At 40.6% G+C, this 11,959-nt stretch overlaps 1 protein-coding gene across 1 annotated transcript; it reads right to left on the bottom strand.

Annotated features, from left to right (window-relative positions):
- Positions 1-162: 162 nt before the first annotated feature.
- On the bottom strand, positions 163-7,411 carry LOC308391253 (testicular acid phosphatase homolog). The gene is made up of 12 exons (XM_080873818.1): positions 7,285-7,411; positions 6,677-6,810; positions 5,526-5,621; positions 4,486-4,572; positions 3,378-3,524; positions 3,041-3,139; positions 2,042-2,137; positions 1,468-1,600; positions 1,152-1,234; positions 931-1,037; positions 485-666; positions 163-278 (listed from the first exon to the last, which is right to left on the bottom strand). The coding sequence occupies exons 2-12, from the start codon at positions 6,764-6,766 to the stop codon at positions 169-171; spliced, it is 1,230 nt and encodes a 409-aa protein (XP_080729944.1). The 5' UTR covers positions 6,767-6,810; positions 7,285-7,411; the 3' UTR covers positions 163-168.
- Positions 7,412-11,959: the final 4,548 nt, after the last annotated feature.

The raw sequence follows: 11,959 nt of genomic DNA, 5'->3' as shown, positions 1-11,959 counted from the left end.
CTGTTAAAAAATTATTTCATGATTATTTATGTATATTGTGTATTCTTTATGAAGGCTCAAATCTGCTCAAGCACACAATAACTATCACGATCATATTACAGTGAACATTAGTTGGGAAGCATTTTTATATTTATATATTTCATGGTACAAGTGTGTCAATCATCTCTGCTACACTTCCCTGGAGTACTGTCCTCTCCGCCTGAGGATTATCACCCCTATACTGAATAACAGCGCCACCGCCAGGAGTCCCACAGCCACTGCAAGAGCTGTTATGGTACCTGTGGGAGACAACAACTGTTTAGCTATACATGGCAAATATCCAAAAGCCTTGATATGTTTAAATGAGGCAGTGTGTTCTGAATAATCCCAGACAATCCCCCCCTCCAAAAAAACCCCCCCAATAATAATAAACATGTTGCAGAGAAACCTGGTGGCAACACCAAATACAGACATAGACACAGATTATAAACTTTATCTTGTTCACCTGTGCTTGACCATTTTGTCTTAAACCCACACTCGGCCTGCCAGTCATCTGCCAGTACGTCCTTCACCAGCTCATTAAACAAGGATAAAGGACAAGGGCTCAACCCGTTACATTCTGGCACAGGGTTGGGGTAGGGGTTGTTCCGAGAGTCATTGTGGTAGTGCAGCTCCACAGAATAGGATCTGGGTAATTATTAGGACGAATCCAATGAGAGGACACACATCTGTAAGTGTTATGCAAATGTATTTGTATTATGTGATGCTTTCACAACAGCAGCCCTGGGCGGCTGCCAAATTTCCTCAGATCGCAAAGGAAAGGTATTTGCTCGGTGCATCCAAACAGAAAACCGCGATACCTCAAAATGTGGTGGGCATCTGACCTACATAGTGTGCTTGAATATGCAAAAGAGAATAGTGCAGGAAATAAAACTGGAAGGAAGTCATTACCCATCATGCTCCTGGTAGAACTCAAAGAGTTGACAGGCAGCGTAAGGAGGAAGAAGCCCGTTATACACGTCCAGAGCTGCCTGGAGGGTGATGAGTGTAGAGTCATGCTGGAACGAGGAACAAGCACCAAAGCAATAAGAAGGCGAGGAGATACAGTACATCAAGCAGCAGTTTACACAGCAGATTATAAATGTGTGCTCGTACACAAGCAATGCACTTACAGCTGAGTACATAATGAATTTGAGAGTGCTCCCTTGCTCTACAGCCTTAGAGAAATTCCTCAGGATGGCATTCAGCAGGACCCCTGGAGAATTACCACAATGTCAACAGTGCAAATTAATTTTTCTCACATACCAAGACAATCCTTTTGACCTTATTGAGCATCCTGTCTTGGCCCTGTAATCATCTTTGTCCCATTAGCTCATATGTGCTAATAAACAAAGCTTCGGCCAGCAGTCACATGAGATAAACAGAGCTTCTTCTTTTTTTTTTCCTCTTGAGTGCTCTAAATTAATTGCCTCTAATGTGAATTCCCACCTCCCGAGAGCCTGGCCTTCTCTTTTCGCTTGTGACTGAGGATGCTGTACATGACCTCAAAGGAAGCTATTCTCTTCAGGGTGTCCAAGACCTCTTGGGTGGCCCAGCGTGGCAGAGTCAAGTTATGAATCCTCTGCAAAAGAGAAGAATGTTCATTACGGCACTGCCTTACGCTAATAATCACATTATACAACATGGCAGCAAATGAGGTTTAAATGGCCGTACTTTATAGTTTCTATTATCCCGTCTATTTTTAGCACCAGTCTGAAGATAACAGATGCTCATTTTGCAAGTTTGAATGAACATATTCAACCTGGCCTAGAATCCACCCATCTCATTATGCTTTAATTATCATTTCAATATGTTGCCCCATTCGTCTTTTACTGTATGTATAAAGTGATTTCCCCGCACTCCTACCCTCGCTCTATTTCTCTGGAGATACTTTGACGAAAGCACATTATTGTTCCTTTTTTGTGTTTTTCTCTGTCACTTCTCTGCATCTGGGTTTTGTAGCAGCTTGTAATGTGCATAATACAGGTAGCAGAAATATTTGTGGGCTTGCTTTAAAGTATACCTCACAGTTAAGAGTGTCGTGGACCCTCCATATTTTTTTACCAACCAGCTTGGACACGGGGTAGCCAGTGTGGTTAGAGAGAGCCTCCACAAAGTACTGCACAGGGAAGAAAAGAATAAGGACATCAGTTTAAACTCTTTAAATAATAAGGCTCAAGGGAACACAACAGTTTAATTACCATTTTTATGAGTAACATTCCATTTATTTATGGATATTTGTCCAGGCACACTGATTAGATATCTATTTTAGGGGTTTATAATCAAAAATTGCATAAATTAGCATTAGTAGTTCATTAATGTGGCGATGACTGTAAGTTTAACCTTTGGTCAGATAACACGGTGATACGTGGCACCAGTTTGGTTCGTGTATATACCTTGCAGGTACTCTGCCTCCAGCAGAGGGTGTTAAAATTCAATGCAGGATGCCCTGGCCTGATCTCAACTATCACCCTAATAGGCCGCATGTGGGACTCCATTTAATTAAAACCATTTTATTGTAATTCTTAATCTAATTCAATCTAACCGTTAATTAGTGTCTCTGAGAATGTGAGAGAAATTGCACTGTGCAGCTTTTCGTAGGCACTGGAGTCACCGTGCCTGAGAAAATCACTGAGAGGACATGATGTCTTCAGCATAACAAACACGTCTACTAGAGGTGCTGATTACGTTGACATCAACAACTGTGAAGTATATACTTACTGAAATAGGCATTTCAGCATGTGAGTTAATTTACAAATTAGGGCCGGGATAAGCAGACCAGGAGAGGCTGAGGTAAGGACACGATTTTGTTTGCAGCAATTTTGATTGTGTAAGCCTGATGATATTAAACGACGGGGTTACAAACAAGTTTTCACTGGTTAGCAGGCACATGACTCACGGAAAAGATATGCTGAACACAAACTGGGCTGTGAGCATTCACGTCACTGAACAGATGCTGATGGGCTACAGAACAGTGTATTTAGAGGTCTGTCTGGCTGTGTGGAGACGGCCTTTGTCTTACCTGGTGAGCTTTAAGGAACTTCTGGTAGGGATGACTCTCGAAGGTCTCCGTCATCATAGCGCTGAACCTTGGACAGTCTTTACCTGGAGACCTCAGCAACTTTAAAACAGCAGTTAAACATCAGTGGAAATAATGAACGTTAACTCGAGGTACTTCTTGTGGGCACAAATGTATGCTCATTTCACACTTTAACACTGTGGGGAATCACAGCTGGGATGCACACAGATGGCCGCATGGAGCTACAGAGAAAAGCCCAAAATAATTTATACAATTTTGTAATCAGCTTTGCGTGGCTGCTGCTGTGAAAAGAAAATATTTATGTGGCTCAGCAGCCCACCTTGTCGAGGGTTCTGGGGATGGTGTGCACTGGAATAGGCCGCCACAGTAACTGGGGCATGATGGGTCTGGTTTGGGGGAACATCCCAGCAAGGCAAGCCTGGGCACTCATCAGAGTGCGGTCGTAGTCAGTACTCCGCACATATATCTGTTGTAATCACAGAGAGTACATGGCATTAAAAAGCATTCATATGCTGGTACTGGAGTGGTTTCACTGATCCGACTATGTGCTGTGTTCTGGGGTAAATGAGGCTTACGTTTCTTTTCTAAATTTAGAAATCTCATTAAATTTTTTGCCTTTATTTTTGCAAGCAGTACTCATCCCAAGTCAACTGAGGTACTTCCTTAACCCAAAGAGTCATAGAAGAGTCAAATGAATGAGAAGGAAAGGGGAGGGGGGGACAATCTGTCTTGCTGTGATCTCTTCTGACATCAGTCTTCCCTCTTCTATAGCTCTCTGTCACTCTCTATCAGGTTTTTACACATCATAAATCAAGCAGATAAGGTTGGATGTTCTTGTGATACCAGGAGTGCTTCTGTTTTGCCCCCCTTTTGTGAACGTAAAACAGACATGGCAACACGCGAAAAGGTATGGCACAAGTTCACTGAGATTTAGGCAAGAGATTGTCAGTGATAAGTTCTGAGAACAGCTGTCATTAGTTGTGGTAATTGTGTTTTGTTTAAGAGAGAAAGACGAGCACTTAAAGCAAGAGAAAAAGGAAGGTAACGAGTATGACAAAGCAGAGGCAAAAAAGAAATTACAAATCTCTTATAATGTCAGTGTGTTTAGGATCCAGCACACAGAAGCTGCATATTTGCTGACAGCTGTACTTTACATGAAGCCCACGGGCTACATTACCCTCCCATGTTTAGCACACTGCACGGTCATGACAGTGAGTTCACCAAAATGAGTCAGGCTCATTAACTTATTGTATGTTTTTACAGACGTGACAGATGGTGACTGCTCGTACGCGCACTTGATTTTACAGGGCACGCATGACAAGAGGCTTAGGAAGCTCACAACAGAGTTCACCTAAACAAAGATGGGGAAGGAAACAGCAATTAACACGCAGATACGCATATGTGTTTGCATACACAGATACACCTACCTCTTTGCTGTTATAGTCTTCACTGAGGAAATTTCCGTAACGCCTCCTTAGAAACCGGCCGAGTTCAAACTGCTGTTTCATGCCCAGCTGGAAGGAAAATTGCCAGCATTTTACATTTTTAGCAGAATTTGACCTTTTGACTGAAAACGCTGCAGATTTATGGTCCTAATCAACCTTTTTACATAGATAAGCAACTTTTACCCTGTTACCAGTGTTTCTCAAAGACAAAATAATGAGTTTATACACTGTAAAGCAGCTAATTGCCCGACAACAGAACAAAGTCACAGGAGGAAGGAATTTAATTAAAGCCCGAAGTCTGTTAAAAGTGTATTTTATAGTGAAAGATTTTAAGTAAATGAATTCAGCAGTTTTTGAAGTACAGTGATGCATTCATTGTGTTAAGCCTGTGATCCTCCTGTTTATGAATTTCTTGTCAAATTATAAGCATAAAGTCTCTATTATTATTTTTCTTTTGTTTGACTTTTTCACCTATATTTTAGTGAACTGTGTGTCACCCCAGTTCAAGTATGGTGGCCTTAAAGCGCAAAACAAAATAACATTAAAGAGAAAACTAGAAACATTTAGAAAGGACATACTTTGTAAACTACTGAAATGTAATTTTCTGTTTTGTTATTAATTTTAAATGTCAGTGGTTTTTTTGGGTTTTTTGGGTTTTTTTTTTTTAAAAAGGTTTATGTAATATTCTTGTGTTCTGTTGTGTAACTTAATTTTTTTTCCTCTTGGTGTTATTTTCTAATTTGTTTGTTAAGATAAATAACAGCTTTGACTGTTTTGTTGTTTGTTTCTTGCTATGCTGTTATTATGTATTTTGTTTTATTCTTCTCTTTTCTAAAATGCTGCATTGCAATTTCTACAATTTTTGTTTCTTCTGCACTGTAGGGCCTCCGTACCACAGCCCAAATGATTTTGTGTAAAACAAGAGCTAGAGTAAAACTATTAGACAATTCAGTTTATACAACCAAAATCTCTTCACGTGTTTTGTTAACAACAAACCAAAATGTCAATGACAAATCAAGTACCTCAGTCAACTGTCCGAAACCCTGAGCCCACACTTCCTCCCCATATGGATCCCTGGGATATGACTCAATAGGTGATCGATCTCCGTGCCGGAACACCTGAGCAGCAAAACAGATATTGTCACATGATGCCATGCTGCTGTGTTAGCATTACACTGCACACTTAAACAAGATTATCACCCTGAGACAGAGGTAATAAATAGAGATCTGTGACTGTGGACAGCGTGGGCAGGATTTGAGGCACAAGTGTCATTCTGATGATGTCATCAAGGCACAATCGTTAGAACTGTTGCATTAGTGTTATTACCTGACAGCTCACTTTCTGAGCCGTGACATAACAGAAAGGTTGAATTAACGGGATTGTGCACACATCTGATTCACTCTTGTTGATCCCACAGTAATTTTACAAACCACTCGAGTGAAACACATCATAAAAATAACACAATAACACAAGCACAAGTCAGCAAAGATCCAAAGGCTTTTGAATATAATTGCTGCACAACAACATGAGATTTTTTTTTATGTATGTAAAGTAATTAAATCAATAACTAAAAATAATAGTTTTCAAAAAAAAAAAAAAAACCCAAAGATTTGTGAATCTAAACTCAATGAAATTCAGTGGAGCTGTATACGAGGTTGCTGAAGACTAGCAGGAATTTAGTGGATTTAGCTGATAACACACTTTTACTGTCAAGCAGTTGGTTAAGCCGTAATAGTTATGTAGCAGATATATAATTTTATTGTATGCTGTCCCAAGGTAAGTGGTTAAAGCACTTAAGCAACATACACATACAAGTTTTTTTTAAAGGATACAAAAAAATAAAAAATATGAAACGCCAAATCATAAGAATAGTGTGATTTCTTTTTCTTAAATCATTCAGTTGGGTAATAAGGTGTTATGTAAAGAGGTTTATGTATAAAGCTGCAGTGTGTGGGAGAGATATGCTAGACACTGTTGGAGTTTAGGCTCAAAGTAATCCTTTGTTACACAAAAAAGTGCAAAAACAATAATACTGATCGGGCAGGAAAACTACAATGCAATCAGTAACCATGCACAGCAAAGTGTCTTCCAGATTATATAATAATCACAGGATTCAACAAAGAAATGCTGTCAAACATCTTGTGGGGGGGAGGCGACAAATGGGGGAACTTACAGCTACAACAAACTTCAGCACCCGGCATTCAGTCAAACAGATGCAGCAGAAAAGGAACAAACAGCCCAAACTCTTCTGCAACTTCTGCATCTTTTCAGCTAGTCGAGCGTCACCTGCTTTACAAAATTCTTTCACTGAAAGACGAAAAGTATCAAGAAAGTTAATCTATAAAATCACAATTTCCCATTAAATAAGGGAACAAAAAGAAACAGAAACAGTGCAGTGATGGAGATAAAGTGGGCTGTGTGTACCAGTCATGATCTTAGGATATGGTTTATATTATTATTATAATATTTTACTCGAAGTACATGTTGACTATGATAAGAGGAATCAACTAAGCATGTAACATAATCATTGAAATATATATTTTTTTTAATTTGGGTTACTTTGTTCTTAAAAGTTGAAGTCACTTTCAGTAAATTTCCATAATCTTTTAACAAGCTGAGCCACTGATCTGTTGATAATAGTGTTCTTTCTTTCCAGTTAAGAGAAATTATTATTATGTTGTGATTCAAACATTAATTAAAACCTTAAAGCGCAATATGCAGCGTGCGCATGCATGCAACAAAATGCTTTTTTTTTTAATATAAATGAAGATTTGCACTTACCTCAGCTGCTTGTTCACATATTTTGGTGTTGTAGTACAAATGATTCGCAGACATATAGATATATATATGTGTGTGTGTGTGTTTGTGTGGGTGGGTGTGTCAAATCCTCACTCACACCCAGGCTGACACTAAGTGCATGTTTCAGTAAATTTAGGCAGTGCTTTTATAGCCTCCCTACCTGGCCTTGCGTGGGTGTCGCTCTCTCTCTCTCTCTCCCTCTTTGTCTTTCTCTCCACCTCTCCTCTGGGATTATTGGTCCCAGTCTATCTCCATTGTCAACTGGAGTCCAAGTCACTGTCTCCTTCTATTCCCCGCTGCGCACATGACATGACAGCCCGCCACGGCAGGCATTTTTGTGTCAGCTTCTGATCTTATGAAAACGTGTGACCCTTGTGTGGATAATTTCACTTTAAAAGCACCCCCACATTTAGATGCTTTACAATAGCACCATGACAAAGTGTAGATGCACCCACCTGGCTTCTAAAATTGTACTCCTGCATGCGTAAACACACATGTCCTCACTTAAGCACTGGCCCAGAGCCACAAACACTCATTATAACTTGCTATGTCATCCACTGTTGGTTTTGCCCTAAAATTACAGGGCCTGGAGTGTTTTCCCTTACATGACACACATGTAAGTATCTGTTAGTATCAAAGTAGCTTTATGAGATACAATGGGATTAGTAAGTGTAAAGATTTAGAGCTATGCAGCGTTGCCATCGTGTTTGATAAGTGTAAGATAGCATCTTTTGTAACAAGCAATTTAAAGTATTCACTGAGGTGGCGTGTCAGAGTAACATTTTAGATACTAAATTAGGTTTTATAGATAATGATCTGCAAAGAAAAAAAGAGCATAACTGGCAGCTTGTATACTGAGCGAGAATCCCGCGTACTTTGTTAAAACAACAACAAGATTAAATGTGTCCAGTTCTGCTTTTAGTTTGGTGATAATTTATATCTTTATTCTTCTGTTTGTATAGTTCACTAAAGTGTTTTCTAAAGGCTTGTAGATTTTATCACAATGCCACTTCAGTTGTTTATGTATGCAATGCTAATTATGTGTACTTTATGCAAAGACTAAAATGCTGTTAGTTTTTGTCCTTTTAATGCAGACTGGGATTTATTTTCAAGAAGACAAAAAAATCAGGTATTATTATTTCTTTGCCTTATAGTAATTTTTACAGTGTCACACAGTATTAACAGAAACACACTGGATTTAAAGTATTTTTAGTTGCCACAGTTTAGCTTGTAACCTTAGTGTAATTGGTTTTGCCCTCATGTTTCGCGTATTTTACTTTTTTTCTCTGCTTTCCATGTTTCGCCTCTCTTTGTCTTCTTGTTTCTCTGCGACTTTATTCTTTTCTGTTTTTTCTTAATTTAAAGGTTAGTCCTTCACATGCTTCTGTGCTATTACTTCCTCTCTTTGTTCTCTTCACACCCACTTTAGCGTCTGATTCAGTTCACCTGAGCCTTATTAACATTCTCCCTAGTGTGTAATCTGCGTGTTTTCCGTCAATCTTTTCCATATCATCATGTGATCTACCTGTTTATTCCTGGTTATTTTGCTTTCCTGGTTTCCTTGCTCCCTTTCTGGAAACTCTGCGAGACACTTGAGAGTTCTGCATGTTCCTGCAGAGCCTTTTGTTCTGTATTTTTCTCTAAGTCATTAAAGAACATTTTATTTGACTGCCTGCTTGTTGGTCCTTTTTAATGTTCTGCATGGGGACCATTAAAGAACTTTACCTTAAAGAACTTGTGATAAAGTCCATTGTAGCAACTATAATGCCAGCTTTTAAAACGTATATGTGCACTGACGTTCAGCATATGTCGGAACTAATTTAGAACTCTGATACTGTGCAGTGGTCTGTGTGTACATCTGTTTAACCCCTTCAATTCCACACCACAGCACTACACAGTAATCCACTCACTGATACACAAACACAGACACACACGCATGGGGGCAACATGTGTGTGATACAGACTTTGGTACAAGTTGGCTTTGAAAAGCACCCCTTTAAAAATGGGTCAGCGAGTCCACCTGCACTCATCTCACAGTAACATATACATATATTTGCATATCCATTTAGGGTTTTTAGTGGAGGATAATAAATGCTTTTTACAATATGGGGCCAAAAGAAACTCATATATAATGTAAAATCACATCACCACATTTGCATATTTGTTTGAAAAATGCTAAAATTCACACACTGGTTCATTGAAGGGTCGCAAAACATGCATGTACACGCACACACTCTCTCCCTCTGTTGCTCTCATAAACATAAAGCACCAACACATACACACAGGCAGACATCTCTCACTCGATCAGTTTCCCTCCCCCGAGTGGCTATAGTGTGGTTTTTCCCTTTTTTTTCTTCTTTTCTTTCGTTTTTTTTGTCTTTGCTGAAATAATTGCAGCGATTTTCAAGACCGTCGCCATGGCAACGCAGAGGCTGATGCGTGTTGACAGAATCTGTTGCAGGGCGACCGAGAGACTGAAAATGGGAGATAAGAGGTGGGAGGAGATGTGATGAGTGGCGTGTATGCGTGCGCATGCATGTGTGTGTGTGTGTGTGTGTGTGTGTGTGTGTGTGTGTGTGTGTGTGTGTGCGTGTGTACGCACTTGTGTGTGTGGAGCTGATGATGGTGTTGGCGGTATTAGTGCTTCAGTCCATATGATGAATGGAGACGAGCAGTATGGGACATCTAGAACGAGCCTCAAGATCAGGAGTGAACAGTTATGAGTGTATGAGAGAAGAGCTGGTGGTGGGGGTTGGGGGGAGGAAGGGGGTGCTATTTTAGTCTGGGCGTTGTCATGGAAACTGCAGCCTCACTACAAATGGAGACATCCAGAACACATGGATCGTCAAACAAATGGCGTGCGTAAGGCTCAGCGTGAATCTACGCCATGGCTGTGCGACACTATGCCATCTGAGTCGAACCCACCCCCACCCACACAGACACTCACACCCCTCTGCAGCCTGATAACAGTGGCATCTTCTTCATCGCAGAGACTGAATATCAATGGGAGGGTGGTGGTAGTGTGTGTGGTGTGTGTGTGGTGTGTGTGTGTGTGTGTGGGGGGGGGGGGGGGGGGGGGTTGCTTTTAGGGGCCAGAGGAGATGGACAAACGGTTGGAGTCACTAAGTGAGTCAGGAGTCTCAGTGACAGGCAATGGTGTCCATTCAGTGAGTCGCAGCCCCTCTCTGTCTGTCTTTTAATTAACAGTCTTCCCTCCACTCCTCTGCTCTTGTCTCTTCTTCTGTCTGCCGCTTAACTCTCCGTCTCTCTCCCATCCTCTTCCTCTTCGCCTCTATCTCCCCCCTACCCCTCCTCCATCCCCCTCTCTGAAGGACGGAGGTATTCCCACATTTCTCCGTTGCTATAGCAACACTGCAGCGAGAACAGGAAAGAGAGGACGCAGAGGCAGGCAGAGACGAGGGTGGGGGTGGTGGTACTGGGAGGGTGGAGACACGGTCAGGAGTTGGGGTAGAGAGGATGAGAAGGAGGGGTGTGGAAGCGGCCTAAGATGAGGGGATGTGTGAACAATGCCAATGCTAATGGTAGCAGCAGCAGCAGCAGTAGAGCAGCCAAGTGATGGTGAATTCCCCTCTCGTCATGCTGGGTGCAGACTCACATGCCACAGTCTCATTTGCATAAATGTCACTGAGAATCTATTTTCTCTGTATGTTTCTTATGATCACTGATGCTGTGCACAAAGTGATACTGAAGACTGTGTCCGCTTGGCCATTTGTTTTTTTTCTATAGAAGTCGCCTCTAGTTTCAATCATTTCTCAGGCATTGTTAAGAAGAAAAAGGAAACAGACTAGCCTACCTGGTGTATATAGCTGGCAATGTGCTACATGCTTATTTCACTGTGATTCAATCAGCATAAACTGGTGCAGGTCAAATGACCCATTAGACAAAGATGTATCTGTGTAGATCACGCACAGAAGCCATGTGAAGACCACAGCTATTTCATATCGATGTCATCATCCCCTTCAATCAGAACAGAACACAATCTCATTATCTCTTCATATATATCGTAAGCCAACAGAACAAAGCAGTGTTGCATCAATTTCCCAATATGTAAAGATGTGAAGCAAGCAAAGCTCATGTGGCCTGCAAACAAGCGCCCACATCCTTCCCTTTCCTCTATAAAATTTTGACTGCTTGTGCAAAACTCAGTAGATCAGCCCTGAGTGAAACAAATATATCATATCAAATATGTATCATGTAACCCACAAACATGTATGACTGCTTAGACTGTTAGGTACCTGGAGTACTCTGCTGCATGTCAACAACCTGGCTGTCTACTCAGTCAGTAACTCTTCTTGTCAATATTCTTAACCCCCTCAGGACAAAAACGTCCATCTTTAGGAAAAACAGAGAATAAGCAAAATGGGCATCTAAAATCTGGAGAGGTAAGTGTATTCTATTCTCCATGAATCATCTTTTTAAATACCAAGAAAAATCTCATGTTTTTGATACAAATAAAAAGACAATCCACCTTTTCTTAGGAACTCTTTTCATGCACAAACACATTTTCCTCTGAACATATATATCAAGTTTAGAAAACACTTTGCTAATATCAGATAGAAAAATGCAACAATGTAACAATTTTGCTTACATCATTTATCTTGGAGTCAGAGTGAATCTCTTTGGGCATTTTAGAAAA

Source organism: Rhamphochromis sp. 'chilingali' (assembly GCF_963969265.1).
Source record: "Rhamphochromis sp. 'chilingali' genome assembly, chromosome: 22".
Lineage (NCBI taxonomy): Eukaryota > Metazoa > Chordata > Actinopteri > Cichliformes > Cichlidae > Rhamphochromis > Rhamphochromis sp. 'chilingali'.
This window is presented reverse-complemented; position numbering and strand designations above follow the sequence as displayed.